The 15826-nt window shown below is 38.0% G+C and overlaps 1 protein-coding gene across 1 annotated transcript in view; it reads left to right on the top strand.

The window, feature by feature from the left end:
• Positions 1-159: 159 nt before the first annotated feature.
• The window catches only part of LOC123241398 (olfactory receptor 148-like), a 32108-nt gene continuing 16441 nt past the window's right edge, over positions 160-15826 (top strand). Inside the window, exon 1 of the mRNA XM_044669055.1 lies at positions 160-239. Coding sequence (XP_044524990.1) covers positions 160-239 — 80 coding nt within the window. The remainder of the gene's footprint in view (positions 240-15826) is intronic.

The raw sequence follows: 15826 nt of genomic DNA, 5'->3' as shown, positions 1-15826 counted from the left end.
CCAAGGGAAGCCCCAGACTCACCCATTTTAGACTGAACAATAATCCTTAAAGTACTTAATGGTCCCAGTTCAGGTGGGACTAGTAGACCCAATCAAATGTTAAGTATCCTTTTGTACTAGTAGTTTCTCCCATTGCAATGGTTGGCAACCTTTTTGGCCATGAGAGTCATGAGAGCCTGCTTAAGGAGGAGGTTGGAGGTGGAAGGCACTGGAATATGGGGCTCTGCACGAACTGGTTGGTCAGGAGGTGGAGCCAGATATGGCTCAGAGCCATACATTGCTGACCCCTGTCCCATTGTATCAAAGTCCTGTCCCAAGTAGCCCAGCCCTTGGTTGGACCCTTCCCTTTTGTACCCACTGTAAAGCATCAGCCTCTGTAAAGAAATATAATGGCAGTCATGTTGGGTCAAGAGTGATAGGTAGTTACCTGTTTAGAATGCAGAATGAACTGAAGTGGCCTGAGCTTGGTGTGACCTGGCATGAGCCAGGGCAGTTGAAATTTGCCTATAAAAGGAATAGATCTAAACCCATCTGGGTCTCAGTTTGGAGATATTTGGGCAAGGGTGGAGAAGGGCTTAGGCATAGTTTATTCTCTCTGTACTCACAAACCAACTCCACCTTACAGACTGATTTGACTGTATACATCAACCTCAGTTCTCTGATTTATTATCAAGAAGAAGATTTACAAAGAAATCCATTATCAGCAGGGTTAAGCCTTGATTTAGGGCTGGGCCAATCAGGCCTAGCCGTGCTGTCAGCCAACCAAGATCCTTAATCAATAATAATCAATTGAAGATTCAACAATGAGCTATTCAACTTAGATTTACTTAGGAAATCCCAATTCCCACTTTCCATCTTTACCCAGTTCCTCTTTCCCTAAACTCTTCAACAATTAAACCATATTTCAAGAAGCCACTTGCTTGTGAATTCTCAGAGTTCCAGTGGGAGGCTTCAGTTGGTAGAGTCCTGTGACAGCCAGGAAAAGGTTTTTACTTTCAATATTCCTTCAACCAACAGTTAAGCATTCAGAACAAGTCAAATAATTGATTAGTCTTGATAGACCAAACATCCAGGTCTATAGTGTATCAAGCTAAGGAATATAGCCACCTTCATCAATTTACTAGGGCTTCAGTTAGGACAAGGGACAGCTGTGTTCCCTGGTCAGCTGATTCCTTAGTTCAGGCTTTTAGCCCTGGGTTACTGTTTTGTTATCTTGGGATTGGAGTAAGAAGATTCCACATATTCTCTTATAGTACCAGCTTTATTTGGGTTGACCTTTTTGGGATCACTACTATATTTAGGTGTCCCATGAGGATCATTCAACACTCTCCAATTAATTCCATCACAACTTCCAAGATTTACATAATACCTCTCCCTGATAATCCCATCTTGGACTTCTCATTTCCTTGGTAAAGCCAATCAATCATTCTTCCCTCTCCTTAGTTCCCCAAAAGGTATATAAGATCCCCAAGTTCTATTATTCTTTGGAGAATCTTCTTGTGTTGATTCTCCCTGAGATACTGTCCTCAGAGCCCCAGGGTTTTGACTCTGTGTAGTATTTTGGCACTTGGCTCTGTGTAGTGGCTGGTTATTATGGACCTATCTCTTTCCTGATTAAAGACTTGTTTTTTCTGACTTCTTTAGTAGTTCTGTGTTTTTCCAGGTTGACAGTTAATAGGATAGAGAGAGAGAGACAGACAGACAGACAGACAGAGAAAGACAGAGAAATAGAGCAAGCGAGAGAGAGAGAGAGAGAGAGAGAGAGAGAGAGAGAGAGAGTGAGAGAGAGAGAAAAGAGAGAGAATATTCATGTTTGTGTGCGTGTGTGTATAAGATGTATGTAAGAGATCTTATAAAGGTAAAATTGAGAGCAGATCAGCTAGATAGAACAGTGGATGGAGGTCTGGCCCTGGAGCGAGGAGGATCTGAGCTCAGATCCTTACTAACTCTAACCCTGGACAAGTCACTTAACTGTTTGCCTCAGTTTTCTTATCTATAAAATGAGCTGAAGGAAATGACAAATCACTCCAACTGTCTTTGGCAACAAAACCCTAAACAGGACCATGAAATGTTGGATATGAATAAAATGCCTGAACAACAACAAAACTGATAGACTTGAGATTCAAACACAACTCATAAGATCATGGGGGAGCTCACTTTCTAATGGTGAAGACAATATGGAGACGTGGTGCAATCTGGTTCAAGAGGAAGGTGGAATAGGATGCAAAGTAACATTCTATAGGAATTGAAATCATTATTAAAGTGGCCATAAAATCTTCTACCACAAGCCTGACTGTCCACACCTGATGAAATGAAATAATCTTGCACTGAAAAATGCCAAAAATGATTTGTCTTTTGTCCTTGGTAACCATGATAATCTAGGCATTCTTCTTTAAGCAACCACTACCTGGGCTATACTTCAGACTGTATTCCATTAGAATGTGTGTGTGTGTGCACATGGACACTTTAATACTTTATGTTATTTTCACTGAGTTGTAAAATGCATTTCCTTCTAAAGCTTCTCACTTGCACACAGAAATAAAGACCAAGAAAGGCCCAAAATGAAGTTCTGAAGTCTTATATCTTTCTTTAATTGCAAGTCCTTCCATTTAACATTTCCTTTTCCTTCTCAATAACAACCTCCACCCACTCCCATCTCAAAGGTTTTTCTCTTTTCTAATCCTTTCCCGTTTGTAGATATTGATATATAAATATAGATATTGTGGTAGAAGTGACATCCAATCCACATAGACTGATTGATTGCTTATTTTTTAAAAAAGGCATATATTCAGATTTCTTCTTGAAATGTTGGGAGAAAATATCATGCAAGCCAATTACTGAATAAAAAAAATGTCAATACATTTCATTCAAATTTATTTCCCCAGTTTTCTGCCTGAGCTGAGAAAAACATAATAATATAATGTGAGTCCCTTTGAAAAAGTTATATTTCTTCTTTTTTCCAGGAGGAACTATATCCATGAAATGTGGTATCTGGAACGTAAGAAGTCTTGCTAAACTAAACTTTCTTTAAAAGACAATGAAATCCTCCTCAAGACTTAGTTTGTTCAGACTCTTTGGTTCAAACTATTTTGTAGTCACTTAAGTGTGTGTGAACCAAACACACAAGGATACTTCATAGACTTGACCAATCCTGCTGACCTGACACATACATACCCATTGAGGAAAGGGAATTTTGCAAGGACATAGAATGGAATGTGGTGAAACAGAGAAGAGAGGGCAGAAGGCTGTTGGAACCTTGGTAGAAGGGGCTTCTGGGAGAGGTCAACAGACTCCCAGGGGGAGTGCTCTGGGATTCTGAGAGAGAGTCAGCCATTCTGAGACTGGAAATAAAACCCATTCCTGAGAGATTCCTACCTTACCCTGAAATCTACTGAATCCCTGCCATTGATCCTGTTTCACCAATAAAGAAGACCTGTAGAACTGTCAGTTTACCTGAAGGGTTTACCCTGAGGGTAGGCTGGATCTGTTCTGAAGAAAGACCTCTCATCTATGCCAGCTGTTAACTAGAGACTTATTCATTTTGGGATTTAGCCTAGGATTAGCCAGCATAGGAAAAGAACATCAGACAGAGAGGATTTTCAGGCTAGCCCTGGTTTTAGTTCAGGCTGAAATACTTGACATTGATCTATGTCATTAGATAAGGAAACCTAATAACGCTCTTCCCTGACCTCACCCTTGTTATCCTTCATTCAATAAATGACCATAACTATAGGAAAGTAGATCTACTTTAAAGGGAAGAAGGAGAAGATTGTTGAATTGGGTTTTATTCTGAAGAGAGAGTTTTACTAGACTGAACAAAGCAAAACCTCCCAGTGGACCATTTTGATCTCTCTTCCAGGTCAGCTTTCTTTTTTAGGGGAGGACACCTTGGAGAGGCTAGGTTAAGCAAATTCCATTTATGCCATCTAGGCAGTGATGGGCAAACTTTTTAAAGAGGGGGCAAAAGGAAAGAAATGCTCATCTGTCAGTCTGTTTCTAAGGCAACTCTTTCACAGTTTCATTGTATTGTATCCTACTTCTTGTATTCGTCAGATTAGGAATAATGTCTCGCTGCCAGATAGAACATTTCAGGGAGCTGCATCTGGCCTGCAGGCTGTAGTTTGCCCATCACTGTCCTAAGGTGTTTCCTTATCCCTGTCTCAGTTGCTCTATTTATCTTTTCAGCAGAATTTGTATTGGTCCAGGACAGGGGGCGCAGCCATCTTTGCTCTCTGTCCAAGAGGGAGTTACCCTGTCAAATCAGGTTAAGCAAAATCAATCCTGATCACCCATTTATATTAAAAATACAGGATCTCCCTCTCATTCATCACCATAACAAATGGGAAGGCAATGGGAAAGGCAGCAATTGAATAAATTCTGTCTCCCTGTCAGATATCCTTTCAAGTTGTGTCAAGGATAGAGTACTAGAACCCAAATCAGGAAGACTCAGGTATTTAAATATGGCCTCAGACATTTACTATTTGAGTGTCCTTGAGTTAGTTAATTAACCTCAGTCTGCTTCAGTTTCCTAATCTGAAAATGAGTATAATAGCACCTGTTTTAGAATTTGTTAGGAGGATAAAATGAAATAGTATTTGTAAAGTGCTTTGCAAAACTTCTAAATGCTATGTAAATGCAAGTTATTATGTCAATTTTACTCTTAAACATCTTTTATTAAGTGACATATGGCCTTTGAATGTTCTAATCCTGAACCTAAATCATCTGATTATCCTGAGTTAAGCCTAACCCAGAAAAAGTAGACAATTCTAAAAATTGCTGGTGATGTTAAGAATTTTTAGTGCAATTAAACATTTAACGTAAGGGCTCTCTCCCCTTCAATATGAGGGCTTTCTTAGATGATTTCAAGTATTATTGGACAAAAAATGTGTGTCAGTAGAGATATTGGCACTACTGACTAAAGAAAAATGTGTATTTGGATAAGCTATTGTATCTATCGGTGATTATGGTTTAAGGTTTTTCCTACAACTTAGGTTTTACTCCCTGCCCCCAACCTCAAAACCTTTTTTTTTTTGGAATGGATCCATATTTTTCTAGGGAAAAATCACTTGCATCTTATCTGGGTCATACAATTGCAATGCCACTACCCTGGACAGTGATGGATATAGGAGAAAGGAGATATACTGTTAGAAAGTTTTCTTTTAATTTATTTGTTTTTATTTTTTCTTAGCTTTATTGATGTACTTTATTTTTCTATTATAATTATTTACCAATTATTCCTAACTCATGAGTGGTTTCTTATGACAAAATAAGTCAGTTAAATCAAACTAATAATCAGTGACCTTGTCTGACAATGCATGCAATAGTTGAGATTTTATCTCCTATACCATATTTCTTTTTTTTTTTTTTAATTCATTTCATCTCCTTCCCATGGGGAGAGGAGAGAAAGAAAAAACCTATTTCTTATAACAAATAGGAATAGCCTAGGAAGATAAATTTCCTTAATGGCTGTATAAATAAAAATATATAACCTCATTCTGATCTTAGGTTCATAACTTCTCTATAATGGAGAGCATGTCTTTATCATTGATCTCTTGGAATTATGGATTGTCAATACACTGATCACAGTTCTTAAAACTTTCAAATTCATTAGTTTGTTTTTTTTTTTGGTTTGCTTGTTGGTTTTTTTATTCTTTTATTACTATGAACTTGATAAGCATTAACAAGCTTGAACATTTTCACATTCAAAGAACAGAAAAAAGAGGTCCACATTTGAAATTGTGTATCTCCATTATACACAGATATACTTTTAAATTTTATTTTATTATTTATTATTATTTTTAATTTAACATGGTAGTTAGCATTCTTTTCTTTCTTTTTTTGATATGATTGTCATTAATCTTACTTCTTTTCAAAACCCTCCTATTCAACAAGGAACTAATAAACTCGAAAGAATTTTTTTCCCTCCCTCCCACTCCTTTCTCCTCCTCAATAAGGCAGGTTTATATATAGGTTGCATATTGTTATGGGAAAAGGATAGAGATAGGATAAGATTTAAGAGAAGTGGAAGGCTATCTTTAAGGCACAAACTAAGAACTCAAGGAAAAGGATTTTAGAAGGCAGAAGGAAGAAGAGGAACAGTTTGGAAGTGACAACTGCTAGAGTGACTTGACTTCCTGGGTGAGGTTAAGGTCTTCCTGTCCAGGAATAGTGGTGGAAAGGCGGGTTTATCAGAGCTCATCTACTTTACCTGACTATGGAGAAGGAGTATACCAGTAATTCATCATTGGAGGTACTCTATTGAACTGGGAAAGATCTAGAAAAGGATTTGACTATACTTGCTGTGCTTTTCAGAAGGTTTTATCTAAAAAATCCTGTTAGATCAGCTTTGAGGTTTTACCTTAGGGGTCAGACCCCCTGGGATGAACTTAGCCATTAGAGTTCATTCATAATGGTTTTTTGGAGACAGCTTTTGGGGAATAAATCAAACCAACTACTGAGGGTCGTAGATAGTTAGCTTAGTCAGTTTTGGAGATACCTAGATAGAAACAGGGAGTTGTTAGCCAGAAGAAACAGAAGGCTCCCTCTTGCAAGGGACATAGTGGATTGTGGGTAATTAGCTAGATCCCTTAGAGTTAGAGACTCCTTATTCTGATCCTCCGTTTGTATTCCCTCTTAAAATAAGAGATACTGTTTTATAACTATTGTCTCCAAAGTATTTGGGCAACTGGCCCAGTGAGAGAAAGTGATTCAGTTTCACTCTCACTAACCAGAGGTTAGAATACCTGGCTGGGTATTTAGGGGCATCCCTGACTGGATCTACCATTATCTACATCTGTGGGTCTCTTCCCCCTATATCTTCTTTTTAAAAAATATATGTTATCAAATAATATATTTCCTCAAGTGTCACTTTTTAGTGTTGTTATTGCATAAATTGTTCTCCAGTTTCTGCTCATTTCATTCCTTATTAATTTATAAAAAAAGTTATCACAATTATTCATTTTTCACAAAGTTATTGTTAATGCATGAATTGTTCAGATTTTGCATATTTCAGTCTTCATCAATTCTTTCTCTGAGTTTTTGAAATAAACTTCTCATTTCTTATGGCACAATAATACTCCATCTCATCCATGTACCCCAACTTATTCAGCATTTTTCAGTTGTTGGACAATCTCTTCATGTCCAGTTGTCATCATGAAAAGAGCTGCTAAATTATCTTCATACATAAATGACATTTTTTTGTTTTTCTTTGATTTCTTTTGGACGTAGCCCTAGCAATGGAAAGTTTTAAAGGAATAACTTTAGGGCTTATGCAGAATCCAAAGGTAAGTACCTTGAAGTGACAAAATAGGAATGTTTGTGAAATTAAAGAGACCATTTGGCAATGTTAAAATGGTTTTGTAACAATTAAAATTGGGTTTGACTAAATATGAGTTACAAAAATGAGATTGTGGTCACTGCTTATAAAATATTAGCCCTTAAGTCAATAATGACTGTTAGCAGCTTTCATTTAAAACAAGGTAGAGATAATGAAAGTGGGAAATACAGGAAGGAGACAAAATCTTGTCTAGCCTACTAGCCCTAAGTGCTGCTCTGGTGAAGTCTGGCTCAGCCCACTGCAGGGGCTTCCCCAAGTCCCGAACTCCATGTGGATTTCCTGGTAGTCTTCAGCCAAAAGTCTTGATGGTGTCTTCAGCCAGAGTTCTAGCAACACAGAATGACTCCAAGAAAAGCGTGTCTCTTCAACTCTACTCACCGACACAGAATGAATGACTGAATCCTTGGCCTGGCCTTTTAAAAACAGTTTTCTTCATGTCACTTTCTGTTGCTCCCCTACTTCACAGGAACCAATCACAGCCTTCCAATTTGCCTAGCACTGTGTGTGTGTGGGACAAAGTGGGAAGGGAGGCAGTGGCCTTTGGAGGTTTAAGCTTATTCTAGTAAATGACTTGTGAACTCTCACTTGATGGTTAGCTAAGTGCTAAGTAGGGGTATTTTGAGTTCTTGATTGATTGATTTAAAGGTTGCTGATAGATTACACTAAAATAGACAAAGAGAATTAACTCTCTCTTCACAGTGTAGTGACCAGTATATAATAAATTTTCCATTACTACTTTTCAGCATGAGGGGAGAAACTCTGCATATCAATTACAGAATGAGAGAGGATATGCTATGGGTGGAGAAGCAGTTGGGAATTGTCTTTTATTTCCTATATACCTTTCCTTGCTTGGGAAAGGGGAGATGACAGTTAGATAGCTAGATCACAAAAGTACAGCAATTATAGCCATAATTATTAATTGGCTTCTTCTGGTTAAAACCTGCCTAAGTCTAGGTAAAGCTAAGGGCATGCACTGGACCTGCCATTGTATGTTGTTGAATCTTATTGAATCCACTATCATTTTTTTAACCCTTACCTTCTGAAATGATTAAAATTCTTCAGAGGCTTTATTTCTTAATTAAGAAAAATAATTTATTAATAGATCACTCAAGAAAATCTAATTAGCTAGTGAACTTCTTCCATAGTCTGAATGGAAGCCAAAAAATAATAATTGGGCAATAGCCCAGTGGCTACCAGAAAGCCCTGCCAAATGAGAATAGCTTGGCAAAAGAGCTATACCCCTTGTGATGTCATCATTTAGTCCCTATTTAGGAAATATTCAGTTTGTAGATAGTCAAGAAGAGGCGGCATCTGAGACCTCAACCATACCTTCATTACTTCATCACAAGAGAAAGCAAGTCTTTTTTTTTTTTTTTAAACCCTTACCGTCCATTTTGGAGTCAATACTGTGTGTTGGTTCTAAGGCAGAAGAGTGGTAAGGGCTAGGCAATGGGGGTTAAATGACTTGCCCAGGGTCACACAGCTGGGAAACATCTGAGGCCAGATTTGAACCTAGGACCTCCCATCTCTAGGCCTGGCTCTCAATCCACTTAGCTACCCAGCAACCCCCTAAGAAGCAAGTCTTAAGGACACTAAGAGGCCTGCTATATGTATGGCAGGGTCACTGAAATCCAAAATGGTAGCTAGATCTTGCTGATTTCATTTCCTGATCTCTCAAGTGGTTCCAGTGGCTGCTTGGCCCTGACTTGAATCCTCTTCTTCTTCTTCTTTTTTTTAAACCCTTCTCTTCCCTCTTGGAATCAATACTATGTATTAGTTCTAAGGCAGAAGAGTGGTAAGGGCTAGGCAATGGAGGTTAAAGGACTTGCCCAGGGTCACATAGCTAGGAAGTGTCTGAGGCTAGATTTGAACCCAGGACCTCCTATCTCTGTGTCTGATTCTCAATCCACTGAGCCACCCAGGTGCCCCAGAATCCTGTTATTGTTAATAAATAGCTCCACCAAAAAAAAAAAAAAAAAAAAAGGAAGATCACAACTCAATTCCATAGTCTGGGGGAGAAACTATGCTTTCAAATCAAACTATTCTTGAGGGGAAAAAGAGGAAACTCTTTCATAATTCATTATTAACTTTATACACTTTTGTCTTAGAATCAAACCCTTACGTTCCATCTTGGAATCAATACTAAATATTGGTTATAAGGCAGAAGATTGGTATGGGCTACACAAATGAGGCTAAATGACATGACCAGGGTCACACAACTAGGAAGTATGTAAGGCTAGACTTGAACCAAAGTCTTCCTGACTCCTGGATTGGCTCTCTATCCACTGAGTTACCTAGCTGCCCCTTGAATCCATTATTCAGGAAAAAATGGCACAGGGCCTTGTGTGTTGTTGGATGCCTTGATGAACGGTTCACATTACAAGTGTTCATTGAAATTTAGTTGATTAAAGAAGATTAACTCCCAGTTGAGTAGATTCTTAGAACCATTGTGACTGGGGAAATCTGCACTAACCACGTCCATGAGAATGAAAAGAATGGGCATGACCATCTGCTCAGAGATAGGTAAGGCTGAACCATAGACATTTTCCGTTCCCAGAGCTTGCTGCAGTGTTGAATGACACATAACCACAAAGGTGGAAGTGGAACTTGGGATCAGAGAGGATCACTGATGTAGAACTGGAACCTTAGAAGTCATCTGATCTCCATTTTACAGATGAGGAAACTAAGTTCTGGAGAGGGTAAGTAATTTGCCCAAGATCAAACAGGTTGTAGCATAACCATTTAGAAATTTAGAATACAGCTTAGGTCCTTTAACTCCAAGTACAGTACTGTTTGCAGACCTATTGAGCCCCCTGACTGCTAGAAAATGCAAGGCAAAATTGGTGAAGAGAATATTAGTGGCTTAGTACCACCACCTGGTGGTTAAATTAAAAATTGGAGTTGATCTTTAAAATGTAATTCTAAAACTTTATGTAAATTCCTTACTACTTGCTTCTGAGTTACACTGAGTTATACGGTATAAGCCTAGTTATACTAAGGGGCAGCAAGGTGGCACAGAGGATAGAGTGCCAGGCTTATAGTCAAGAAGACTGATCTTCCCAGGTTCCCATCTGGACTTACTAGCAGTGTGACCCTGTACAAGTCACTTAATCTTTTTTACTTCTGTTTCCTTATCTGTAAAAATAAGCTGGAGAAGGAAATGGCAAACTACTCCAGTATCTGCCAAATGGGATCACACAATGTCAGACTGAAAAACAATTATACTGATACCTAATAATGATTAGGCATATCATTATATTTTCCATTAAAGTCTTTCTAGGATGGCTTGTTGTTCAGGTTGGTGAACCTAGATTCTTTTTTTAAACCCTTACCTTCAATACTGTGTTGGTTCTAAGGCAGAAGAGAGGTAAGGGCTAGGCAGTGGGGTTTAAGTGACTTTCCCAGGGTCATATAGCTAGGAAGTATCTAGGGCCAGATTTGAATCCAGGACCTGCCATTTCTAGGTTAGCTCTCTATCTATTGAGCCATCCAGCTGCCCTGAACTTGGGTTTTTGAAAGCCATACCAGCAAATTCTGTTGTGTATCATCAAAATGAAATAATTTGACATTGGATTTGGTGACAAAACACATTTCTATTGTTTGAGCTGTAAAGGGTAAAATTATGGTTGGACTGAATATATAAGAGTGTGGTCGCCAAAATTAATTACTCAAGTCAGAATGACTTTTATGGTAGTTTATTTACAAATAGAAAGAGTTAAAGTAAGGAGAGAAAGAGATAGATAGATAGATAGATAGATAGATAGATAGAGAGAGAGAGAGAGAGAGAGAGAGAGAGAGAGTAAAAACCAATGTTTTGCTAGATGCATTGACAAAAAGCCAATTAGGGGGCATAAGATTGTACATTCAAAATAAATGTGTTCATTCCCCTTTAGTTCAATCAATTGTACCCCAAAGTTTATTCTTGATCTTGATGCAGTGTAGGTTTCTGCAGGAATCTTTCTCCAAACAGTTCGTTTTCTAGATTCAAGGAGGTAGCAATCTTCTTTCCCTGAAATTTTTCTCAACTAAAATTTTAAATCTTGGATTTATAAGAAAATACAATCCCCCCTGAAGAGGGTGTTGACCAATACCCAGATCAGCTCAGGATACATGGTTGCGTTATGGGGTGTATGTGTCAATTATCAAAAGAAAACCAAAAACATAAAAAGAAAAACAAATAAATAGAAGAAAAAATTAACTTTGGAAGAAAGAAAAATTCAAAATCTGAATCAAAATATCAAAAATATATGTAAATAAAAATTTTTGAGTAAACAATAATAAATTCATAACAAGCCCTTGTATTAGAGTCCAATGAAAGCAATTTCTGTCTCACTAGTCTGTAGGACAAAATGCAGCAATATTGCACTTACCCATTATCAGCCAGGACTACAGGAAATTGCTATACTATAAGAAAGAAAAAAGGACTAGATTTCTGTGTGAAAGGGAAGTGTCATTTCCTCATCTAATTTTACCTTCACTCTCAGGAATAGGGAGCAAGAACAGCTAATTGTTAGATACTTGATAGAAAATATTTCACAGGGAGTGTAGTACAAGGAGTCCTACATCTTAACATATGTCAAGTGCCACAATCTTGAGTCTGACACTAGGTTCAAGTCCTTTCGTATTGGCATAGAATCCTAATCAATCCCACTGGGATTGGTTGGTCTTCTTTGACCTTGTGTTTTTAGGCACTGTGCAGATTCTTATCAATCACATTGGGATTGGCTGGTCTCCTTGACCTTATCCTTCTTTGCACTGTATATTGGCTCTTTTGTTCCCTTCTCCTGGAATCAGACACAATCATTAATCACAATCCCATAACATTTATCAATAAATGGCAGGTTTCTGTAGTCTACAGCTTTTTGGGTATGCATTAACATTAAAGTAAATATATATTTTATTATATATACTTTAAGTACCAGAAATAAGAAAGAGGGGAAGAAAATAATCAAATATTCTATTAAACTAAAGAGCAATAATAAAATAGAAAATTAGGAATTCAGTGTATTCCCTAAAAAAACAAACAAACAAACAAACACAAAAACAACTGTCCACTTGTCTATGGACTTTTATCTCTAATGCCTGTGACAGGATAGAGTCAATCAGTTTCAATAGAAGGTACTCTCTTTACATGTGAGCAATGAATCCAAGAGTCCTTTCTCCAATTTTTATAGCTATTGAAGTGGTTAACAATATTTGAAATGGCCATTCCCAGGAAGACTGAGTTGCTCTGGTATGCTGGAAGTTTTTTATATAAATCTTGTCTTTCTGGGTTCAGGTCATGAAGTGAAAAGTCTTTTGGTCCTGCTTATACTGCAACTCTAGATTCATGGAGTTCATGCAGTTTGTGCTGCAATTTTTAAAAATAGGAAGCAAAAGAAGTTATCTCCCCCTAATAGTGATGTATATACAGAAGGAAAAAGCTTAGCCTGTATAGGGGGATGTCCAAAAAGCATTTCCTATGGTGACATGTGTAGATCTCTTCTGGGCCTGCTTCTAAGATAAAATAGAGCCAGAGGGAAAATTTCAGGCCATTTTAAATGTGTCTCAGTGCATAATTTTCTAATTATAGTTTTAATTTCTCTGTTCATTCTTTCAACTTGGCCTGAGCTCTGGGGATGATATGGTACATGGAATTTGGGAGTTACCCCCAAACAAGAATATATCTGAGATAAAACTGAATCAGTAAAATGACTTCCCCTGTTGGAATCAATATGTGTGGGTAGGCCAAAACAAGGAATAATTTCTTTTAAGAGCACCTTGGCAACAAAAGCCTCTGAGGCTCAGGCAGTAGGAAATGCTTCTGGCCATATGGTCAGTTGATCCACAATGACTAGATAAAATGTATAATGTTCAGCCTTTGGCATTGTTATGAAGTCAATTTGCAGGTGCTCAAAAGGTATGTAAACCAGAGGACACCCAACAAAGGCTTTGCCATGAAAGGTGTGTTGGTTATACACTTGGCAGGTAGGGCAGGCTATATACACTTTAGATGCTATAGTAGTTATACCAGGAGCTATCCTTCCTCTTTTAACAGAGTCCATGATGCCCTGGGTACCAAAGTCTCCATTTTTATGCACAGATTGGTAAGTTTGTTGATAAAAACTTTTAGGGAGCAGGGGTTTTCCTTCAGATGATACCCAAACTTCATTAATCTGTTTAGCTTTAAGTTTTTGCTTCCATTTTTCCACTTTCTTTTCATTATAGGAAAGTGATAAATTTAAGTCACCAGTGGTTGTTAATATTAAAATTAGTTCAGGCCTTTCTACGGTCACTAGTTTTGGAGCAGTATCTGCCTGGTAATTCCTCCTACAGTCAGAGTCAGTGTCACCTGTATGGGCAGAGAAATGAACTATGATTAGGACTTTAGGTAGCTGGAGAGCAGAAAGAACTTCATTAATAATTTTTGCATTAGCTATAGATTTTCCAGCTGAGGTTAAAAATCCTCTCTGAAGCCATAACATATCCACTGAATGACAAATTCCAAATGCATATCTAGAATCTGTATAAATTGTTGCCTTTTTAGCTTTGGAAATTATACAGGCATATTTTAGGCCTAAAAGTTCTGCACCTTGAGCACTTATATTTGAGGGCAGTGAAGCTGACAAATTCTGTCACTACTATAGCTCCAGTGTAATATATGCCATCCCTCATGAAAGAAGAATCATCAGCAAATAAGACTAGATCTGGGTTGTCTAAAGGAGTGTCCAGGAGATTATCTTGAGGCTTTTTAGCCATGGACACTAGTGTTTCACAACTTTGTAATGGTTCTCCTGAAACTGGTAAATCTTGAAGTAAGGTGGCAGGATTAAGAGTTGTACAATGTTTTAAAGTAATATTTTCATTAGGGGCAGGATGTAAAATGAATTGGACAAGGGGGGAGGGGATGGGGCAAAGGAGGAAGGGTTAAAGGCTGGGTGGGGAGGAGGAAGGATAGGAGGCAGCAGGGGCAGGGGGAGGAGGAGGAGGAGTTTGGGCAGGGAGGGGATGGATTGACTAGGAGGAGTAGAATTGTGTAGGGCAGGGTGGGACAGAGACAGAATTAGCTCTGACATTGAGAAAGTATGGAGAGATAAATCTCTCTTACTCTGGGTTTTTTAAAGTCCTTTTTAGTGCTTTTTATAAAGCCTTGATCTGCCTTGAATTCTCCTCCATGTTTTCTAGTCAACTATAAATGTCATTTAAGTTATACTCAATCTTAGCTTTTAGTTCTGTAATTTGTTGAGTAGTATAAGGGGCAGCTGGTCGGATTGGACAGGAAATGTGTTGTACAGGAAGAGGCTGAGATGAATCTCTTATTTTGATCTCTAGCATACTTAGGGTATTTGTCAAGTCTCTCCCAGAGAGGAAGAGATAAAATGCTTCACATCCTACTATTACAATCATACCCAGGAATAGTGCTAAGTATATCCATTATAATATATTCTCTGGGATTATGAGCCAATTTAAATAGAAAAAAACCCCAACAATGTCCAAATTTGGTTATGCTGTTGAAAACCCAGTTGTTTAGCATGCTGTTTAATTGCTCTAACCACATTTTTAAAATTTCATTATTACATTGTTTGTAATTTTGCTTTTTGTCAGTAGATGGCTCTATTGGCTAGGATTTTTTTTTCCTGGCTAGGGGTTCTGATGTGGTCCTTTTTTTGGACAGACCTTAATCCAATTAACTTTCTGGGTGAAGGGAAGGTGGAGAAACAAAGCCTTTAGCCTGAGGCTGAGTTTTGGAGAGGCTAAGTTTAGGAGTGGCAACTAGAGATAGGGGAAGCTTTTTGCAGCTTGTAGTTTAATTAAGAGGATTGAAAGCATTTTTTCTCCTCCCTCAAGCTAAAAATGCTAGAACCATGGGCTTCCCTCTTTGGGCAAAAATGTCACTTTTCCTAGCTGGTCTCACCAGGTTTTTACTTCTCACTTACACTTAATGCTAGAAACTTTATTACAATCACTTTCTCTAATGACAAACCTCAATGAGCTGAACTCACTGCCTTTACTCCAGTGGTCCAATAGTTTTTAGCTGTGATATGGAGTCCCTCCCACTCAGGTGAAAACCTAAGGGTCAGCTAATTGGGTTGTTTGTTCCCTGAGGGAGGTGGGTTGGAAAGAGCTTCCCTAGTTGAAGCCGCAGGGCCCTGCCCCTAAGATTAAAAACAGCTTTGTTGTATTTATTTTAAGGAGAAAGGAGAAAAAAATTCACCTCATCTAGCAGCTTTGAATTGTAGACTCACCTATTTAAAAACTGATTTGAGGAGGTAGTGAAGAATGAAAGAAGAGTCAAGAAAATTGAGGGAGATTGAGGGTACTTGTCACAACCTTTGTGGATTAGTCAAAATGTAAAGGATAAAATTATGCTTGAATTGAATATATAAGAGTGTGGTTGCTGAAATTAATTACTCAAGTCAGAATGACTTTTATGGTAGTTTATTTACAAATAGAAAGAGAGAAAGTAAGGAAAAAGAGATAGAGAGAGAGAGGGAGAGAGAGAGAGAGAGA

Source organism: Gracilinanus agilis, chromosome 3 (assembly GCF_016433145.1).
Source record: "Gracilinanus agilis isolate LMUSP501 chromosome 3, AgileGrace, whole genome shotgun sequence".
NCBI classification, from domain to species: Eukaryota; Metazoa; Chordata; class Mammalia; order Didelphimorphia; family Didelphidae; genus Gracilinanus; species Gracilinanus agilis.
The sequence above is the reverse complement of the archived record's forward strand: the minus strand, read 5'-3'. Positions and strand labels throughout refer to the sequence as shown.